Source organism: Zalophus californianus, chromosome 16, assembly GCF_009762305.2.
Source record: "Zalophus californianus isolate mZalCal1 chromosome 16, mZalCal1.pri.v2, whole genome shotgun sequence".
Classification (NCBI taxonomy): Eukaryota; Metazoa; Chordata; class Mammalia; order Carnivora; family Otariidae; genus Zalophus; species Zalophus californianus.
The window spans coordinates 35,040,405-35,059,475 of NC_045610.1; the positions used below are offsets into that span (position 1 = coordinate 35,040,405).

At 44.0% G+C, this 19,071-nt stretch overlaps 1 protein-coding gene across 1 annotated transcript in view; it reads left to right on the plus strand.

Moving 5' to 3' along the window:
- Positions 1-7,453: 7,453 nt before the first annotated feature.
- SPAG9 (sperm associated antigen 9) overlaps positions 7,454-19,071 on the plus strand; it is a 137,450-nt gene continuing 125,832 nt past the window's right edge. The window contains 2 exon segments of the mRNA XM_027626312.2: positions 7,454-7,848; positions 7,850-7,882. Coding sequence (XP_027482113.2) covers positions 7,579-7,848; positions 7,850-7,882 — 303 coding nt within the window. The 5' untranslated portion in view covers positions 7,454-7,578.

Genomic DNA, 19,071 nt, shown 5'->3' on the forward strand with positions numbered 1-19,071 from the left:
ATCCCTTTCACCTTTATCCACCTCCAACAAGAGGCTAAAGACATATTTCGCCCTCTTACTCTAAGTATTCTTCAGGGGAGGGCCAGGAGGGGGAGGGGTAGCCAAAAGACTCAGTATTCTTTTTTTTAAAGATGATTGATTGATTGATTGATTGACTGATTTGAGAGGGAGAGCACAGAGGGAGAGGGAGAGGAAGAAGCAGACTCTGTGCTGAGCAGAGGACATGACCCGAGCCCAAGGCAGGCGCTTAACAGCTCAACCGACTGAGCCACCCAGGCACCCCAGGACTCGGTATTCTTATTCAAGAGAGACCACACATGCACGTGAGCTAAAGGGGCTGTTTCAATAATCCTTTTAGACCAAGCTTTCTTTTGAACTAGGTCTGTTCTTTGAGTGTGGTCTTAGGAAGTAGACCAGATTTGGTTTAGACAAAACAAGTCATTTCTCTCTGCTTATCTGAATCCAAAAGTTAACCTCCAAGCCAAGCATCTGCTGAGATTATGTTCCCCTTGGCAAAATCCTTCAGGGCACCTTTGCCTAAATAACCTCCAGACATTACTATTCTTTTCTCTTTGCCATCACTGTACCTTGTATGTATGTAGATTTCACTAGCACATGGTTTATGCCTCCCAGGCCTGCCTCCTTTACTAAACTGCTCATCTTGAGGGCAAGTACTATATGCCTGATCTATGTTAATCTTGACCTAGAACCTTCACCTTGGGCCTAGCACAGGACCCAGCACTTCCTAGGCAACAAGTGTTGGCTGAATTGCACTGATTTCTCAGATGGTGGATTTCAGAGGTGATGTTTTGGATCATTGGGATCTTCCCCCAAAATCATATACACAAATGAACTGGCATTTAGAAGAAATAGTTTCTTCTCACCTCCATTCCTTTCCCAGCATGACTATTAATAAGTGTGTCAAAATTAATTTCTAAACTAGAATGAATTTGCAATGCTATCCCCAATGAAATCTATTTAAAGACTTTTGGAAATGGGCTTTGGGTTTGTCTGATGTTTCCTGAAATTTTAATCTATGTCTTTCTCATCTACGTACTTAAGAGACTCAAGTGAGGGAGTGGGGGTGGAGTAGGGGACCAAAATTCAGGTTTCTTGCTGGCAAGTCTCACTGGGTGCTTACTTACTCCAGAGAAAAGAAGTCCCCTTGTATGTACTTGACTCCTCTCCCCAAGGACAATGAAGGCTTCCTGGATCACCCTATAGACTGTCAAATGTTAACCACATGATACCTGGAAGGTAGGATTGTATGGGTGATTTTAATTTTCTTCTCTGTCTTTAGCAAATATTCTATAGTGAGTCTGCATTTGTCTGTAATCAGGGGAAAAGTCCAACCTGCTATTTTAAGCCTATATATCGAGCCTTGTGTCGGGCTCCCTGCTCAGGGGGGAGTCTGCTTCTCCCCCTCCCCCACTTCCCCTTGTGCTCTCTCACTCTCTGACAAATAAATAAAATCTTTTTTTTTTTTAAAGATTTTATTTATTTTTGACAGAGAGAGAGAGTGTACAAGCAGGGGAAGGAGCAGGCAGAGGGAGAGGGAGAAGCTCCCTGCTGAGCAGGGAGCCTGATGTGGGGCTCGATCCCCGGACCCTGGGATTATGACCTGAGCCGAAGGCAGACGCTCAACCATCTGAGCCACCCAGGCGCCCCTAAATAAATAAAATCTTAAAAAAAATAAAAATATATCTTTTATTCCCAGAGTGAACTTCAGTTCTTTGTGTAAAAAGTATACTGAGGTAGGTGATGAGCCTCTTCTTTCACTTAACCCAAGTCTTTATCCATCTTATCCGGACACCTTAACTTCCAAGAAGGAAGTGGAGAAAAAATAGACACGAATACAAATATAACCAATATTCCTTGGACCCATTAAAAACTTGCTTCAGCCATATATTCTGCCTCCTCGTTTTATTTTTATTTATTTAAATATTTATTCATGAGAGAGAGAGGGAGAAAGCAAGAAAGAGAGAGAGAGAGAGAGAGCGTGCACAAGCAGGGGGGAGGGGCAGAGGAAGAGGGAGAAGCAGGCATTTCAGTGATCAGGGAGCCCTAACGCGGGGCTCCATCCCAGGACCCTGGGATCACGACCCAAACTGAAGACAGACACTTAACAAACTGAGCCACCCAGTTGCCCCTATTTTTTTTTTTAAATAAGCTCTAGGCCCAAAGTGGGGCTCAAATTCAGGACCCTGAGATCAAGAGTTGAATACTCCACAGACTGAGCCAGCCAAGTGCCCCAGCTTCCTCATTTTAGAGGGAATTTCTGCTAGTCCAAAGTTCCAAGTGGGGGGTGTTCAAGGGAAAGCACTTGCCTAGAGACCTTCTTGGAACTAGAACCTGGACAGATTTTATCCATCTTATCCTGACACCTTAAAAAGCTTTCAAAGGAAAAACTGAGGGCTGAGAAAAGTCCTCTGGAACTTTTCAAGAACCCTGAATTCCACAGCTAGACTGTCTCACCATGGACTTTCTGGTTTTTGATCTAGTTTGTGATTACTTGTCATTTCACACTGCCATAGGTGGAGGGCCTTGGGAGCTGGGAGCCCTCTTTTCTCTTCCTCTTTCAGCAACCCTCTCTCCACCTATGGGAAAATATAGTGTGAAAGCAGAGAAATTGAATCACATAGAAATAACCATAAAAGTTCCAGAAGGCTAGACAAACAACAGGACTAGTAATTTTAGTCTTCCAGTGATTATAGTCATTGTGATTCGGAAGAAACACCTTCCTTCCTGCCTCCATCAACTCCTCCCCTCTGCTACCCCCATTAGTGTCCTCACTATTTTTGTAAGGCCAATAATCTCTTAAAATGGAATTTCCTTCCTTTTAGGAATCAAGAATAAACATTTACTCTAAAGTCCACAATATGACCTGTTTTCCTGAATGACTCTTAGTCTTTAATAATAATCTCAGCCCTAGACGGTGCTGGAAATTTATCCAGGTGGTTGAGTACAGGAGGTAGGATTACTCTCTCCGAAATTAGGAGTTGACTAATGGGACTAAATCTCAAGGCCCTCTCTCCTGTCTTTCACTTCAACCTACAAACAAGAATCATAGGGTTTGGGCACCTGGGTGGCTCAGTTGTTAAGGGTCTGCCTTTGGCTCAGGTCATAATCCCAGCGTCCTGCACAGCAGGAAGCCTGCTTCTCCCTCTCCCACTCTGCCTGCTTGTGTTCCCTTTCTCACTGTGTCTCTCTCTGTCAAATAAATAAATAAAATCTTAAAAAAAAAGAATCATAGGGTTTTATTTTATGTTATATTATTATTTCTCCCCCTCCCCGAGAATCATAGGATTTTAGAATTGCAAGAGGGGCACCTGGGTGGCTCAGTTGGTTGAGCATTGCCTTCAGCTGGGGTAATGATCCCAGGATTCTGGGATCCAGACCTGCTTTGGGTACCCTTCTCAGCCAGGAGCCTGCTTCTCCCTCTCCTGCCCCCCACCCCCCGCCCATGTGCGCTCTCTCTCTCTCAAAGAAATAAATAAAATCTTTAACAAAATAGAATTGCAAGGAATATTTACAGATTCTGTAACATACCTCTTCATTTTACAGATGAAGAAGCTGAGGCTCATAAACCCTTATTGCAGTGAATGGCACCCAGTAGGTACACAGTAACTATTTGCTTTTTTTGTTTCTGGCATCAGTTGTTCAAGATGAAAAGTTCATACTAGAACTACAAGGTTCTCAATTTAAAAGCCATTTTCTTTCCACTCTATCACGTGGTTGTATGATTCTATTGAGTTTATTATAAAGCATTGTAACCATAAATTTTTATTTAACAGCTTTACTGAAATATAATTCACATACCACACAATTCAACTTTTTAAAGCATACAATTCAATGGCTTTTAAAGATTTTTTTATTTATTATTTGAGAAAGAGAGAGAGAGTGTGAGTGAGCAGGAGCAGGGTGGAGGGGCGGAGGGAGAGGGAGAAGGCAACTCCCTGCTGAGCAGGGAGCCCCATGCAGGGCTCAATCCCAGGACCCCAGGATCATGACCTGAGACACTCAGGGAAACCCTTGATGGCTTTTAGTATATTCAGAGTCATGTATCTATCAATAAATCAATTTATTTTATTTATTTATTTATTTTAAATATTTTATTTATTTATTTGAGAGAGAGAGAATGAGAGATAGAGAGCATGAGAGGGAAGAGGGTCAGAGGGAGAAGCAGACTCCTCATTGAGCAGGGAGCCCGATGTGGGACTCGATCCCAGGACTCCAGGATCATGACCTGAGCCGAAGGCAGTCACTTAACCAACTGAGGCGCCCCAACAAATCAATTTTAGAACATTTTCATTACCCCCCAAAGAAACCGCATACTCATTAGCATCACTCATTTTCCCTCATTACCCCATCCAGCTCGAGGCAATCACTGATCTTTTTTTTTTTTTTAAGATTTATTTGAGGTGGGGTAGGGGCAGAAGGAGAGCGAGCGAACCTCAAGCAGACTCCCCAATGAGCACATAGCTGAACCCACGGATCAATCCCACCACCAGGAGATCATGACTTGAGCCAAAATGAAGAGTCAGATGCTTAACTGACTGAGCCACCCAGGCACCCCAGACACTGTTCTTTCATATGTGGTCCTTTGCCACTGGTTTCTTTTACTTAGCATATTTTCAAGGTCCATCTATACTGTAGCATGTACTTCATTTCTTTTTATTGTTGAATGATAAATATTCCAAGATATGCATACACCATATTTTATTCATCTATTCAACCATTGATGGATATTTGGCTGGATTTTATTTTAAAGATTTTATTTATTTATTTGAGAGAGCGAGAATGAGAGAGAGAGAGAGAGCACATGAGAGGAGGAAGGGTCAGAGGGAGAAGCAGACTCCCTGCTGAGCAGGGAGCCCGATGTGGGACTCGATCCGGGGACTCCAGGATCATGACCTGAGCTGAAGGCAGTCGCTTAACCGACTAAGCCACTAGACGCCCTGGATTTTATTTTAATCAATTAAATATGACCTCTGAGAGCTAGCAGAAGCTTAAAATCAAGACATAATATATATTTCATATCTTTCTATATTGAATTTATACCTAAAGAGGCATACTTATTATGAAGTCTTTATTATAATCGCCATACCTAAAATATCAACATTTTTCCGCTTAAATTTTTTCTTTTTTCTTTTTTTTAAGATTTTATTTATTTATTTGACAGAGAGAGACAGCAGAGAGGGGGACACAAGCAGGGGGAGTGTGAGAGGGAGAAGCACGCGTCCCGCCGAAGCAGCGAGCCCCATGCAGGGCGGATCCAGGCCCCCGGGATCACGACCTGAGCCGAAGGCAGACGCCCAACGACTGAGCCACCCAGGCACCCCTCTTTTCCTTTTTATTTTTATTTTTTTTTAAAAGATTTTATTTAATTTATTTGAGAGAGAGAATGAGATAGAGATAGAGAGCACGAGAGGGGAGAGGGTCAGAGGGAGAAGCAGACTCCCCGCTGAGCAGGGAGCCCGATGCGGGACTCGATCCCGGGACTCCAGGATCATGACCTGAGCCGAAAGCAGTCGCTCAACCGACTGAGCCACCCAGGCGCCCCCCCCCTTTTTAAAAGTAATCTCTGCGGGGCGCCTAGGTCTGCCTTTGGCTCAGGTCACGATCCCAGAGTCCTGGGATGGAGTCCTGCATCGGGCTCCCTGCTCAGCGGGGAGCTGGTTTCTCCCTCTGCCTGCCGCTCCCCGCTGCCCGTTTGTGCTCTCTCTTTGTCTCTGACAAATAAATAAATAAAATCTTAAAGGAAAAAAAAAAGTAATCTCTGTACTCAACATGGGGCTGGAACTCAGGAACCAGAGATCAAGAGCCTCATGCTGTACCGACTGAACCCGCCAAGCACACCTCCCTTAAATTTTTTGATGTGTATGATAATATTGTGGAAAGACAAAATAAAGCCTTGCCCTAGATTTTCCTGCTCCTCTGACTCCAAGAAAAGAGAGACATATCTATCTAACTACCTACCTACTTGACAGCCCTCAGGAAGAGAAGCAGGAAGAAGAGAAGAAAGAAAAGAGTCTAGAGCAAGTCTTGACCCAGACATATACACAAACATGTAAGGGTGGGTATGGAGTGAGGTGAGGCGGGACAGTACAGACCGCTGTCTTAAGTGTTTTCAGTTTTGTCCTTCCGACTTTATAGGTTGGCCTATGTCCAATACCCATACTGTTTTTGTGGGTCTCCAGGTGGGTCCGGAGAGGAAGACTTGGGGGACTAATTCATCCTCGGTAGAAAGAACTCGAACGTGTAAACGAATCGAGGGTATTTGATCCTGGGAGTGGCCTATTCCCTCATCAAACCTTCGTTTATCAAGGCCTGCCTCCCTTTTTAGAAGAGACCGGCCCTCAATACGCCTGAGTCACCTGCTACGGGAAGAGAAGGGATTTTTGGGAGTGTCTCCCGCCCCATTTATAGACGTTAAAGGAGAAGACCCGAAAGCGATCCTCGACTCAGCCCGCCTGAGGCTTGGGTGTTGTGTCATTCTCCACACGTGATGCGGAGACCTCGCGTATCATGGGACTTACTCACCCCAGAGCCTCCACCCCTTTCCTCCTGTACTCCTCAACCCCTCACTTCCTCGCTCCGCCCCTCTTCAAGACTAAAGTAGGGTGGCTGGACCCCGGAAATGCCATCCTCCCAAGTTGGACGGGAGAAGCACAGAAACTCAAGTGTTTGGGAAAGTAGAAGATGTGGCTTTAGTTTTATCCTTCTCCAGAATGCTTTACACTTCCCGTTTTAGGCTATCCTTTCCTCTCGTTAGCCCCAAACAGTTCTATCGAGACCACTTATAACTTAGGGAGACCTCGTCTTAGTTAAGGTTGCTTTCCCTCTCCGTTTCCCAGTTTTCTCGGAGCCCGAGATTCTTAATCTGAACTGGTTTGAGCCCCAGATCAGCCTCCTTCCCTTTCTAGCTGCGTGACCTTGAGTGAACTACAACTTTTCTGGGCCTACTTTCCCTGTTCGTGAAACGGAGGCCAAACGTCTACCACACCACGCCTAGTCGCGAGGAACAAATGAGAATGCCCTTTGTGAGCTGAAAAGGCAAGAGAAATGTTAGCTATGTTAATTCTGGACGGCGAGTCACTCTTCCAGAAACCCCTCCCTTTCCTTTGGGACCCGCCCTGCAAATCCTGCAGGGTGACTAACAGCTCTCGCCACCCTCCTCCAGGCCGTCTTTCCCATTGGCGAAGGGGTCGGGCGGCGCGACGCGGACTGTTGACGCCACGGCGCCCCCTCCGCCGGCGCACGATGACGCATGGCCCCGCCCCCGGCCGCGCCTGGCCTCCCGCGGGGCCCCGCCCATCGGGCCGACGCGGCGCCGATCCCGCCCCGCGGGTGACGTGTGGCGCGCGCGGCCCGGCCCGCCCCGGCAGTTGGTGCAGCGGCCGTTGGGCTGAGTGCGCTCACCCCACCCCTCCCCTCCTCGGGCCCCGGACCCCCCACCCCGCCGGGCGCAGCCCCAACCCCAGCCCCAGCCCCAGCCGGGCCCGTCCCGTGCGGGCCCGTGCCGCCCCCTCAGCCGGCGACGCCCCGGGCCGCCCGCCGGCCCGCCCGCCCGCCACCATGGAGCTGGAGGACGGTGTGGTGTACCAGGAGGAGCCCGGCGGCTCCGGGGCCGTGATGTCGGAGCGGGTGTCTGGCCTGGCCGGCTCCATCTACCGCGAGTTCGAGCGGCTCATCGGCGCCTACGACGAGGAGGTGGTCAAGGAGCTGATGCCACTGGTGGTGGCCGTGCTGGAGAACCTGGACTCGGTGTTCGCGCAGGACCAGGAGCACCAGGTGGAGCTGGAGCTGCTGCGGGACGACAACGAGCAGCTCATCACCAGTACGAGCGGGAGAGAAGGCGCTGCGCAAGCACGCGGAGGAGGTGAGGGCCGGCGGCGGGGCAGGGCGGGGGCCGGGCCCGAGGGCAGGCCGGGGGCCGGGGGTCGCGGCCCGGCCCGGGAGGGGCGCGCCGGGCCTCGACCTGAGGCCGAAGCCCCCCGGACCCACCGGCGGTCGCGAGGTCCCCGGGACCCCAGCCGGCTTCGGAAGCCGAGGCAGTCTAGTGAGTATCCAGGAGAAGGGAGGGAGATGAGGAGGCAAGGCCCGGGGAGGAAGCGCCCAGCTTAGCCTGAGGGCACCTGAGGTTGGCTCTGAGGGCGGAGATTTTAGGGTGGCGGGTAGCCTGTGTAGTTTAGGGAAGTTTCCGACCACCGTAGGATAGTCAGATGGCGGTTCAAACTTTTACCGTGGTGTGTGTGTTGGGGGGGGCATTTAAACACTTCTGTCTTGGATATGTAACTTCCGCTGGTTCCAGTACCTTTCCAGGGGGTTGCTGCTTTGGGAAGTTAGAGATCTCCCTCTTTCGGTCAGTTTCTTCTTGACGTCTTAACCCTGTTAAGAAAGAGGTCTTGTTTTATGTTTTTTGTGTCTTGGTTGAGACTTTGTCAACACTTAGATGTTGTATAGCAACACTCTGTAAATAGAGCGTACAATTTTATTTTATTGATACCTCACACTAAAGCGTTCCTCCGTGTCAGGTGGTCACCTTGGACAGTTCCCTTTAAAAACCCTCTGTTTATTTTTAAAGAGGACTGCGGGCGGGGCGGGTTGAGGAGGTGTAGGTGACATTTGGCAGCCTTTTTCAGACTGCAGTTTACAGGTGCCCTTAACCCTAGCATCTCGGCAGTGACCTCGGTGCCCTCACCTCGGGTCTGTGAACCTTTTGGAGCTCTGGGGTGTAAGTGATAGGCCCTGGACTTCTTGAGACAGTCAAGGATTTAAGCTTTCAGGTTGTGTTGGCTATATTTTTATGGAACTTATTAGTGCAGGTGAAGTGTTCATCTTTGTTTTCTGAGCATCTAGCACACCTAGCTAAGTACATGGTGATTAAAGGAAGCTAAATAAATTATTGAACCAACGACATATTCTCTTTGAAAAATGCTTGAAAAAAGATAATTAGGATGTGAGGTTTGTTTAGCAGCTCATTTCCTAACCCTAAATAGTACCCCCATTTAAACTTTGTTTTGTCACATATACCTTTGTACCAGGTCACATAGTTCTTTTTATTCTTTTTTTTTTTTTTTCGTTAAAAATTGACTTTACGATTAACTACCAGGAGCAGACCTTTTTTTTTTTTAAGTTTTTTTTTTAAGATTTTGTTCATTTACTTTTCAGAGAGAGAGAGGGAGGGAGAGAGCACAAGCAGGAAGAGTGGCAGGCAGAGAAAAAAGCAGGCTCCCCGCTGAGCAAGGAGCCGATGTGGGACTCGATCCCAGGACCCGGGTCATGACCCGAGCCGAAGGCAGACGCTTAACCGACTGAGCCACCCAGGCATCCCTTTTTATTCTCTTTTTTAAGCTTGACTATAGTGATGATTTTTAGTTCTGATTTTGTGATCCATGTGTCTCAAAGGAATGGCATTGCATTTGCCAAAGAAAGTTGACTTTATTTCAAGAATATTTCCAAGTATATAGGAAGGAAGGGATTGAAAAAAAAACTCTAAAGATGGGATTGCAATTTCCAGTAGCTTATTAGCACTGTTTATAGAACAGAGGTCATGTACTACTTCTGAGATGGTATGCTGTATCTTCATCCTCGTACAGGCCCGGGTCACACGTGCCAAGAAAAATACCTGCTACAGGTTGCAGAATCAGAAAATAAAACTGACTGGGGCGCTTGGGTGGTTCAGTCATTAAGCGTCTGCCTTTGACTCAGGTCATGATCCCAGGTCGTGATCTCCCTTTCCCACTCCCCCTGCTTGTGTTCCCTCTCTCACTGTGTCTCTCTCTGTCAAATAAATAAATAAAATCTTAAAAAAAAAAAAAAAGAAAACTGACTAACTGCTATGCACCAGATTGTATATTAATTTCTTAAGTATATGACTTTTTAAATGACTTTTTTTGTTATATATACTTTTTCAAATATGTCTGTAAATTCTGTATAATGAAGTCTTTGCGCAGAGCCATGACCTGAGAATAGAGAACGTTGACGAAATGCTAGATGAGCCAATTCCCAGACCACAAACATAAAACTACCTTGTTACCACTTTTCATGTAAGATGATAAATCAAGTTTTACGCCGTCTCCAGAAATTCAGTCTTTCTTAGGCCAATATGCACAAGTGAATTCTGTGTTTAATTTTCTGGTAGTGCTCCAATTGTGGCCTTTAATACAGAGCCTACGAGTCTGCTATTATAGCAAAAGTGCCTCAGGGTATTTACAGCAAAAGTACTTGAAAGCCTAGAAATTGCCCATCACCAGAAAGTGTAAAGTAAATTCTGAGCACCTTTGTGGAAGTTTAGGAGGATATATAAATGGTGTGAAAGTTTTAGGGGGTGTGAAGTGCTATAATCTCTTGCTTACAGGAGTTCTAAAGAAATTTCATCTTTATTCTAATGATATCACTTAACTTGAATATTTTGCTTTTTTCTTTGCTTTTATTTGAATTTTTGTGTGTGTTAGTCTATTTTTATGAGTCTTTAAAAACAACCAAAAGGAAGGCTGATTTTATTGTTACTTTTAAAAAAATATTTATTTATTCGACAGAGAGAGAGATAGCGAGAGCAGGAACACAAGTGGGGGGAGCAGCAGAGGGAGAGGGAGAAGCAGGCTTTCTGCCGAGCAGGGAGCCCGATGCGGGGCTCGATCCCAGGACCCTGGGACCGTGACCTGAGTGGAAGGCAGACTCCTAACGACTGAGCCACCCAGGTGCCCTGGAAGGCTGATTATAGATAGATTATGATCAGTTTCGGGGAGTATGCTCAGTAAGGAGTCTGCTTCTCCTTCTCACTCTCCCTCTGTGCTCTCCCTCTCTCAAATAAATAAATTAATTAAATTAAATAAAACTTTTAACATAAAAAAAGATTATGATCATTTTCAAATGCTAATCAAGAAATGCTAATCAAGAAATCTATCACCCTATTGCTTACTACTCTCCCCTTTGGGCTCCCTGCTCAATCCATTTATCTTTCCATTCCTTACCTAAGTCTGTCTGTCTTTTTTTTTTTTTTTGAGATTTTTATTTATTTATTTGACAGAGAGAGACACAGCGAGAGCGGGAATACAAGCAGGGGGCATGGGAGAGGGAGAAGCAGGGAGCCCAATGTGGGGCTCGATCCTAGGACCCTGGGATCATGACCCGAGCCCAAGGCAGATGCCCAACAACTGAGCCACCCAGGTGCCCCTCCTTAACTAAGTCTTGTGTGGTGCCTTTGCCCACGCAGGTCCCTTGGCCTAGAATGCTTTCCCCTCAGAGCTTCACCCTGGTTAGCTTCTCACTTTTGGCTCAGCTTAAATTTCACTTCTTCCGCTAGACTTTACCTGTCTACGCAATCTAGACTTACAAGCCCTATGAATCTATGAATAATTTATTTGTAAATCAGTGTTTCTTTTTCCTCCAAGATTTTATTCAAATTCAAATTAGTTAACATATAGTGTAGTATTAGTTTTAGGAGAGTGGTTTTTTTTCCTAAGATTTTATTTGTAGGCAATCTCTATACCCAATGTGGGGCTCGAACTCACAACCCTGAGATCAAGAGTTGCATGTTCTACTGACTGAGCCAGCCAGGCACCCCTCAGTGATTTTTTTTTTTCCCAATCAGTGATTTTTAAAAACAAACGTCTGTCTATACAGTGATCTGGAGAGAGACGTTTTTCTTGGGAAGAATGTGTTTTTTGTTTTTGTTTGTGCCAGTTCTGATTCTTTTAAAATGGACGTGATTATTATTTATTTAAAAGATTTTATTTATTTATTTGAGAGGAGAGATGCAGTGAGAGAGGGAACACAAGCAGGGGCAGCAGGAGAGGGAGGAGGAGCAGGCCTCCCCCAACCCCCAGCAGGGAGCCCGATGCAGCACTTGATCCCCAGACCCTGAAATCATGACCCGAGATGACTGAGCCACCCAGGCACCCCTGGATGTGATTATTTAAAAAAAAACACAAAAAACAAACCCACAGCTTTCCTGATAAGTAGGCAAATGAGTTTAAGAACCCTTTTCTTAGGAATTTAGTTCCAAGTGATTCTGTGGGCTTTGTTTCTAATCACCATTATTTTCAAAGTGAGAGTTATTTAGCATGATTCAGTGGAGGGAGATTTCACTTAAAAATGAAGCCGCACCCTCTTCCTCTTCCCTTTCTTCCCACCTTGCACTACAGAAGCATATCTGTCAAATAAATTTAAAAAAATTTTTTTTTTTTAAGATTTTATTTATTTATTCACGAAACACAGGGAGAGAGAGAGAGAGACGCAGAGGCAGAGAGAAGCAGGCTCCCCGCCGAGCAGGGAGCCCGATGCGGGACTCGATCCCAGGACCCCGGGATCATGACCCGAGCCGAAAGCAGACGCCCAACAATCTGTGCCACCCAGACGCCCGTAAATAAATAAAATCTTAAAAAAAAAAAAAAAGATTTGTGGGCGGGAAAGCAGGCTTTGATATTCAGTGTTATTTATTAATGTTATAGTTCTCATTCATAAAAATATTAAAAATTTTTTTAAAGATTTTATTTATTTGTCAGAGAGAGAGATTGCACAAGCAGGGGGAGCAGCAGGGAGAGGGAGAAGCAGACTCCCTGCTGAGCAGGGAGCCTGATGTTGGACTCCATTTCAGGACCCTGGGATCATGACCTAAGCTGAAGGCAGCCGCTTAACTGAGCCACCCACGCGTCCCCATAAAAAATATTTTTAATCAAAACTGTGGATGAAGTTAATTTTAATTTGTTTGCAAGGTAATTTACAATGACAGTTAAGTTCATCTTTTCAATAAACACTTAAAAAGGAAAATTTGATGGCTTTTCACTGAGTTTTGTGACTTTTTATCAAGAAGGAGTGAACAGTAATTTTGCATACTTAAAACTTAAATTTGTTGATGGTGGCTGTTGAAGACTTAGGGAGTTGAAAAACTGAAATTCTAAGTCTGCCTCATCATTAAGTTTATTTTGTGTCTTTAGCACATCTGTTATTTAAATTAGTATTACCATGGTTCTTCAGGCTTCTCTCCTTAATTCTGTCAACTCTAGTGTCTTTAGGAGTTTAACTTTGCTGTTTTATTTCACTAGAGTAGAACAGTAGGAGGGGGTGGTGACATGACAGTACAGGAGAACAGGGGTTGTCCATGGGGTATTAATATTTGACATCTTACATGTTTGAATATACATGATACTAGTTTTCAAGTCCTTTTATTTATTTTTTATATTTTAAAGATTTTATTTATTTGACAGAGAGACAGCGAGAGAGGGAACACAAGCCAGGGGAGTGGGAGAAGGAGAAGCAGGCTCCTGGCTGAGCAGGGAGCCCAATACGGGGCTCGATCCCAGGATCCTGGGATCATGACCTGAGCGGAATGCAGACGCTTAACAACTGAGCCACCCAGGTGCCCCAGTTTTCAATTCCTTTTAAAAGGGAAGTCCCTCTGTGGTACCTGTTCATTGGTTTTTGAAACCAGTATCTTGTGGTATCTTCAGTGAGCTAAAGATTTTAGGTCCAAGAATCGACTCAGGTGCTGACTTAATTTCTCTATTGGTTCAGTTAGAGTAAGGGTCAGCAGTTTTTTGGAATGTTATGTTACATTTTAATTCAAACCTGTTTTATTTTTATTATTTTTTTAAAGATTTATTTAAGTAATCTATATCTAAGGTGGGGCTCGAACTCAGGACCCTGAAATCTAGTTGCATGCTCTTCTGAGTCAGCCCAGCACCCCTGAAACCTGTTTTAGAATGCTCAAAAAACATTTAGTGTTTCATTGATCTCTCTGTTACCTAAATTATTATGTACATAAAACCGATATATTTAAAAACATATTTTACACACATAAAAATACATATTTTCACATTTAAAAAAATGCTGTTTTGGGGCACATGGCTGGCTAATTCATTAGAACATGTGGCTTTCTGGGGCACCTGGGTGACTCAGTCGTTAAAGTGTCTGCCTTCAGCTCAGGTCATGATCCCGGGGTCCTGGGATGGAGCCCTGCATCGGGCTCCCTGCTCCGCGGGAAGCCTGCTTCTCCCTCTCCCACTCCCCCTGCTTGTGTTCCTGTTCTCACTGTGTCTCTCTCTGTCAAATAAATAAATAAAATCTTAAAAAAAAAAATGTGGCTCTTGATCTCAGAATTGTGAGTTCAAGCCCCATTTTGGTCATAGAGTTTACTTAAAAAAAATGTTTTTTTTCTTGGTGACCCATTTGACTAAGCTTCATTCTGCCCCTCCTAGTTAGTCTCTACTTTGAGACCCTTTCTGAAAGGAACAATCTATTTGTTCCCTGGGGGTGTGTGTGTGTGTGGTGGGGGTGATGGGGTTGTTGCCTTTTGAAATGGCAATCAGTTAACCATTGGTTAGCTCTTAAGACAGATCTTACCTTTCTTTACCTTCAGAGATTTCTGAATGTAAGTATGTAAGTGAACTGCCATTATGTGTCCTTCCTACTATGACATTCACATTTTTACTTGGTTAAGATCACAAAAGAGGGGGTGCCTGGCTGACTTAGAAGAGCATGTGACTTTTGATCTGGGGGTTGTGAGTTCGAGCCCCACATTGGGTGTAGAGATTACTGAAAAAAACAAAACAAAAGCTTTAAAATCACAAAAGAGAATACAAAAATGGTGAGGTACCTAGCTGGATCAGGTAGGTACCTCTAATCAGAGGATGGATTAGTAGACTTAAGAACTACACACTATATTACTGTAGTATGTGCCGAAGCTCATTGATCCAAGAATTTTGTGCCTGAGTCTGGTTCCTGTTTCTTGGACTCCTTAGCTTACCTTTTACTACACACTGCATACCTAAATCATATGGAACCTTTGATTTCCAGGAGAGCTAGTATTAAAATCTAGCCAAATATTTGTTCTGTTCTGTTGACTGTGTTAGTAGCTGTTATTTTAAAAATACTTTTTTTTGCTGTACTCAGCATGCATAATGAATACAACTCTTACCTAAATAAATTACTATTAGGTTGAGATAAAATACATCAACATAGACCCAGTTTAATAATATATGTAATGTGTGGGGCTCCTGGGTGGCTCATTCTTTAAGCATCTGCTTTTAGTTTGGGTCATGGTCACGGGGTCCTGGGATTGAGCCCCGCATCGGGCTCCCTGCTCGGCGGGAAGCCTGCTTTTCCCTCTCCCACTCCCCCTTGCTTGTGTTCCCTCTCTCACTGTCTCTCTCTCTGTCAAAAAATAAAATCTTAAAAAAATATATATGTATGTAATGTGTATTAAAAAACTGATATTTAAAAATACATGTGTGTTGGGTGGTGGGTGGCTTAGTCTGTTAATCAGCAACTCTTGATTTCAGCTTAGGTAATGATCTCAGGGTCATGAAATCAAGCCCCAGGGAGGGCTCCATGCTCAGCATGGAGTCTGCCTGAGATTCTCTCTCTTCCTCTACCTCTGTCTCTCCCCTCCCTCCCTCTCTCTCTCTCTAAAATAAATAAAAATCTTAAAAAAACATGTGTGTAATTCTATACATTTTGAAATCAGCCAGTGATATTATTTATTTAAAATATTTTATTTATTTATTTGACAGAGAGATACACAACGAGAGAGGGAACACAAGCAGGGGGAGTGGGAGAGGGAGAAGCAGGCTTCCCGCTGAGCAGGGAGCCCGATGTGGGGCTCGATCCCAGGACCCTGGGATCGTGACCTGAGCTTAAGGTGGGCACTTAACAACTGAGCCACCCAGGCGCCCCGATATTTATTTTTTAGTAATCTCTACGCCCAGTGTGGGGCTAGAACTCAGGAACCCAAGATCAGGAATCACATGTTCTTCCCATTGAGCCAGCAAGGTGCCCCTTAGCTAGCAATATTTAGTTAGTAGTTTGAAGTAAGAATGTTTTATTCACTTAGGAATTAATAGTGTCCAGTAGTTTGGCATAATAGGTGACTCCAAAAATTTTTGAACTCAGCCACAGGAATTTACATGTTAAGCAGTACAGTAAAGAAGTTTCCAAGTTGAGGATATAGAGTTACTAGGAACTTTGAAAAATTGTTTATTTTTATTTTATTTTTTTAAAGATTTTATTTATTCATTTGAGAGAGAGAGAGAATGAGAGATAGAGAGCACGAGAGGGAAGAGGGTCAGAGGGAGAAGGAGACTCCCCGCCGAGCAGGGAGCCCGATGTGGGACTCGATCCCAGGACTCCAGGATCATGACCTGAGCTGAAGGCAGTCGCTTAACCAACTGAGCCACCCAGGTGCCCTGTTTTTTATTTTTTAAGATTTTATTTATTTATTTCTTTATTTGAGGGGGAGCGTGTACACGTGCAGGGGGATGGTCATAGGTGGGATGAATAGGGGGAGAATCTCAAGCCAACTCCCTACTGAGTGGAACAGATGAGGGGCTGGATCTCATGACCTTGAGATCATGACCTGAGCTGAAACCAAAAGTTGGTTGCTTAATCGACTGAGCCACTCAGGTGCCTTGTTTTGTTGTTGTTGTTGTTGTTGTTGTTTAAATCAGTAAACTTTTTCAGTAAATTCCTCCCCCCCTAGCTTTTTATTAGGAAAATGTTCAAACATACAGAAAAACTAAAAGCACATTGGTAACTGTATATGCATCACCTAGATTCAGTTGTTGTTATATTTACCTGTATATGTGTATGTGTCTGTGTATTTACATATGTACATACATGTACACATACACTCAACATTTATATACATACACATTTTTAAATTGCTAAACCATGGCAAAGTAAATTGCAGATGTTATGACATTTCAACTTTTACTACTTAAAGTATTTATCTCAAAAAATGAGAGCATTCTGGGGTACAGGCTGGCTCAGTCAATGGACTGTGTGACTCTTGATCTCGGGATCGTGAGTTCAAGCCACACATTGGGTGTAGAGCTTACTTAAAAAAAGATGAAATTAATAAAAAGTTAAAATGAGAGTATTCTATCACATAACTACAATATTATTTACATTGAGAACATTTCCTAATATTATCTAATATTCCATTTGAATTAATTTTTAAGAGCACAGTATATATCAGTTATACAGATAAGTTTGTTAATATTTTTATACTGAACTAATGTCACTCATTTGGGAAGGAAGAAATTGCAGTTTAGAGACTTTTCTATAAGGAATTTAAATCTGAGATTATAAAACAATGAAAATTGGTTAAGATTTTTTATTTAAAATTACAGCATAAAAACCGGATGAATTGTTTTTTTCCTTTGAAGCTAAAATACAGAAATTGAGAAACTGACCCTTTTTAAGAGCTGGGAGGAAACTCCCATGATCTTCTGGTTCTACTGTATCCCCATCTCCATAGGTAGGTAGAAAGATAAACAGACACATAGATGGTCAGAAAGAACAAATATTTATTGACACTGTTGTAGGCTCGGGAATATAACTACAAACAAAACAGACAAGGAAGGGAGCCTGTGCTTTTTTTGAGTTTATGTTGTAATAAAGAATAAACAAGCCAGATACTATAATCATAGATTGTGACAGACGCCTCTCAGGGAATTATTCATTTATTTGAGAGAGAGAGGGAGGGAGGGAGAGAGAGAGAGAGCACACACACGCACGCAAACAAGAGCATGCAGGATGGGATAGAGAGGAAGAGGGAAAGAACCCCAAGCTGACTGTGTGCTGAGTGGAGAGCCCTGCACGGGGCTTGATATCATGACCTGAGATCATCTGATCATGATCAGACCCGAGCTGAAACCAAGAGGGAGGGAGAGAGAATCTCAAGTAAACTCCCTGCTGAGTGTGGAGCCCCGCTCTGGGCTCAATCCCAGGACCCCGAGATCACGACCTGAGCTGAACTCAAGAGTTGGCTGCTGAACTGACTGAGGCACCCAGGTGCCCCTTTTTTTTCTTTTCTTTTTTCTTTGCTTTTTTTTTTCTTTTCTTTTCTTCTCTTCTCTTCTCTTCTCTTCTCTTCTCTTCTCTTCTCTTTTCTTTCTTTCTTTCTTTCTTTCTTTCTTTCTTTCTTTCTTTCTTTCTTTCTTTCTTTCTTTCTTTCTTTCTTTTCTTTTCTTTTCTTTTCTTTTCTTTTCTTTCTTTCATTCTTTCTCTTTCTGTCTTCCTTCCTTCCTTTCCTTTCCTTTCCTTTCCTTTCTTTTGTTCTTTCACCCTCTCTCTCTTTAGGTAGAATCTGTGCCCAACTTGGGGCTCAAACTCATGAACCCAAGAATAAGAGCTGCATGCTCCACCAACTGAGCCAGCCAGGCACCCCAGTTTTTCCCTTTTTTGATGACTCCGGATTCCTCTTACCTTGTTAGCTTTGGTGTTCCTTGGGAGTTCTTTCTGAGGTCCCCTCTAGTATCATTTGCACACTGTCTAAATGGTATTATTCATTCCTGTAGGTTCAATTACCATTTGTTGACCATTCCAAAATGTATATCTCATTCATTTCATGGATATTTATATAGTGCCGACTGTGTGCCTAGTATTGTGTTCATTGGGGACACAATGGTGAGCAAAACACACGTTTCTTCTCTCATGAAGCTGACAGCCTGTTACGAACTTCAAGGCTAGATCTCTCTCTGGAGTTTCAGATCCACATTACTGTTGTTTCTTGGACATGACTATCTCCTGACATGTCCAAACCTGAACTTCTCTCCCAAGCTTGCTGCTCCTCTCTTCCCTGCCTTCATAAGGGATACCGCTGTCTGCCTGGCCAGATAGCTCATCACCATCCTTAACTCTTCTCTCTTCTTCTTTTTTTAAAGATTTTATTTATTTATTTGTCTATGAGAGAGACTGAACACGAGCCAGGTGAGGGGCAGAGGGAGAAACAGACTCCCCGATGAGCAAGGAGCCCTATGCGGGACTCAATCCTGGGATTCCGGTATAATGACCTGAGCCAAAGGCTGACGCTTAACATACTGAACCACCCAGGTGCCCCAACTATTCTTTCTTTCTTATCCCCTTTGCTACCTTCTTTTGTTTCCAACTTTTATATATTTCTTTATATTTTTTTTTAAAGATTTATTTATTTGAGAGAGCGAGAATGAGAGAGAGAGAGAGTACATGGGGGGGAGGGTCAGCAGGAGAAGCAGGCTCCTCGCTGAGCAGGGAGCCCGATGCGGGACTCGATCCTGGGACTGCAGGATCATGACCTGAGCCAAA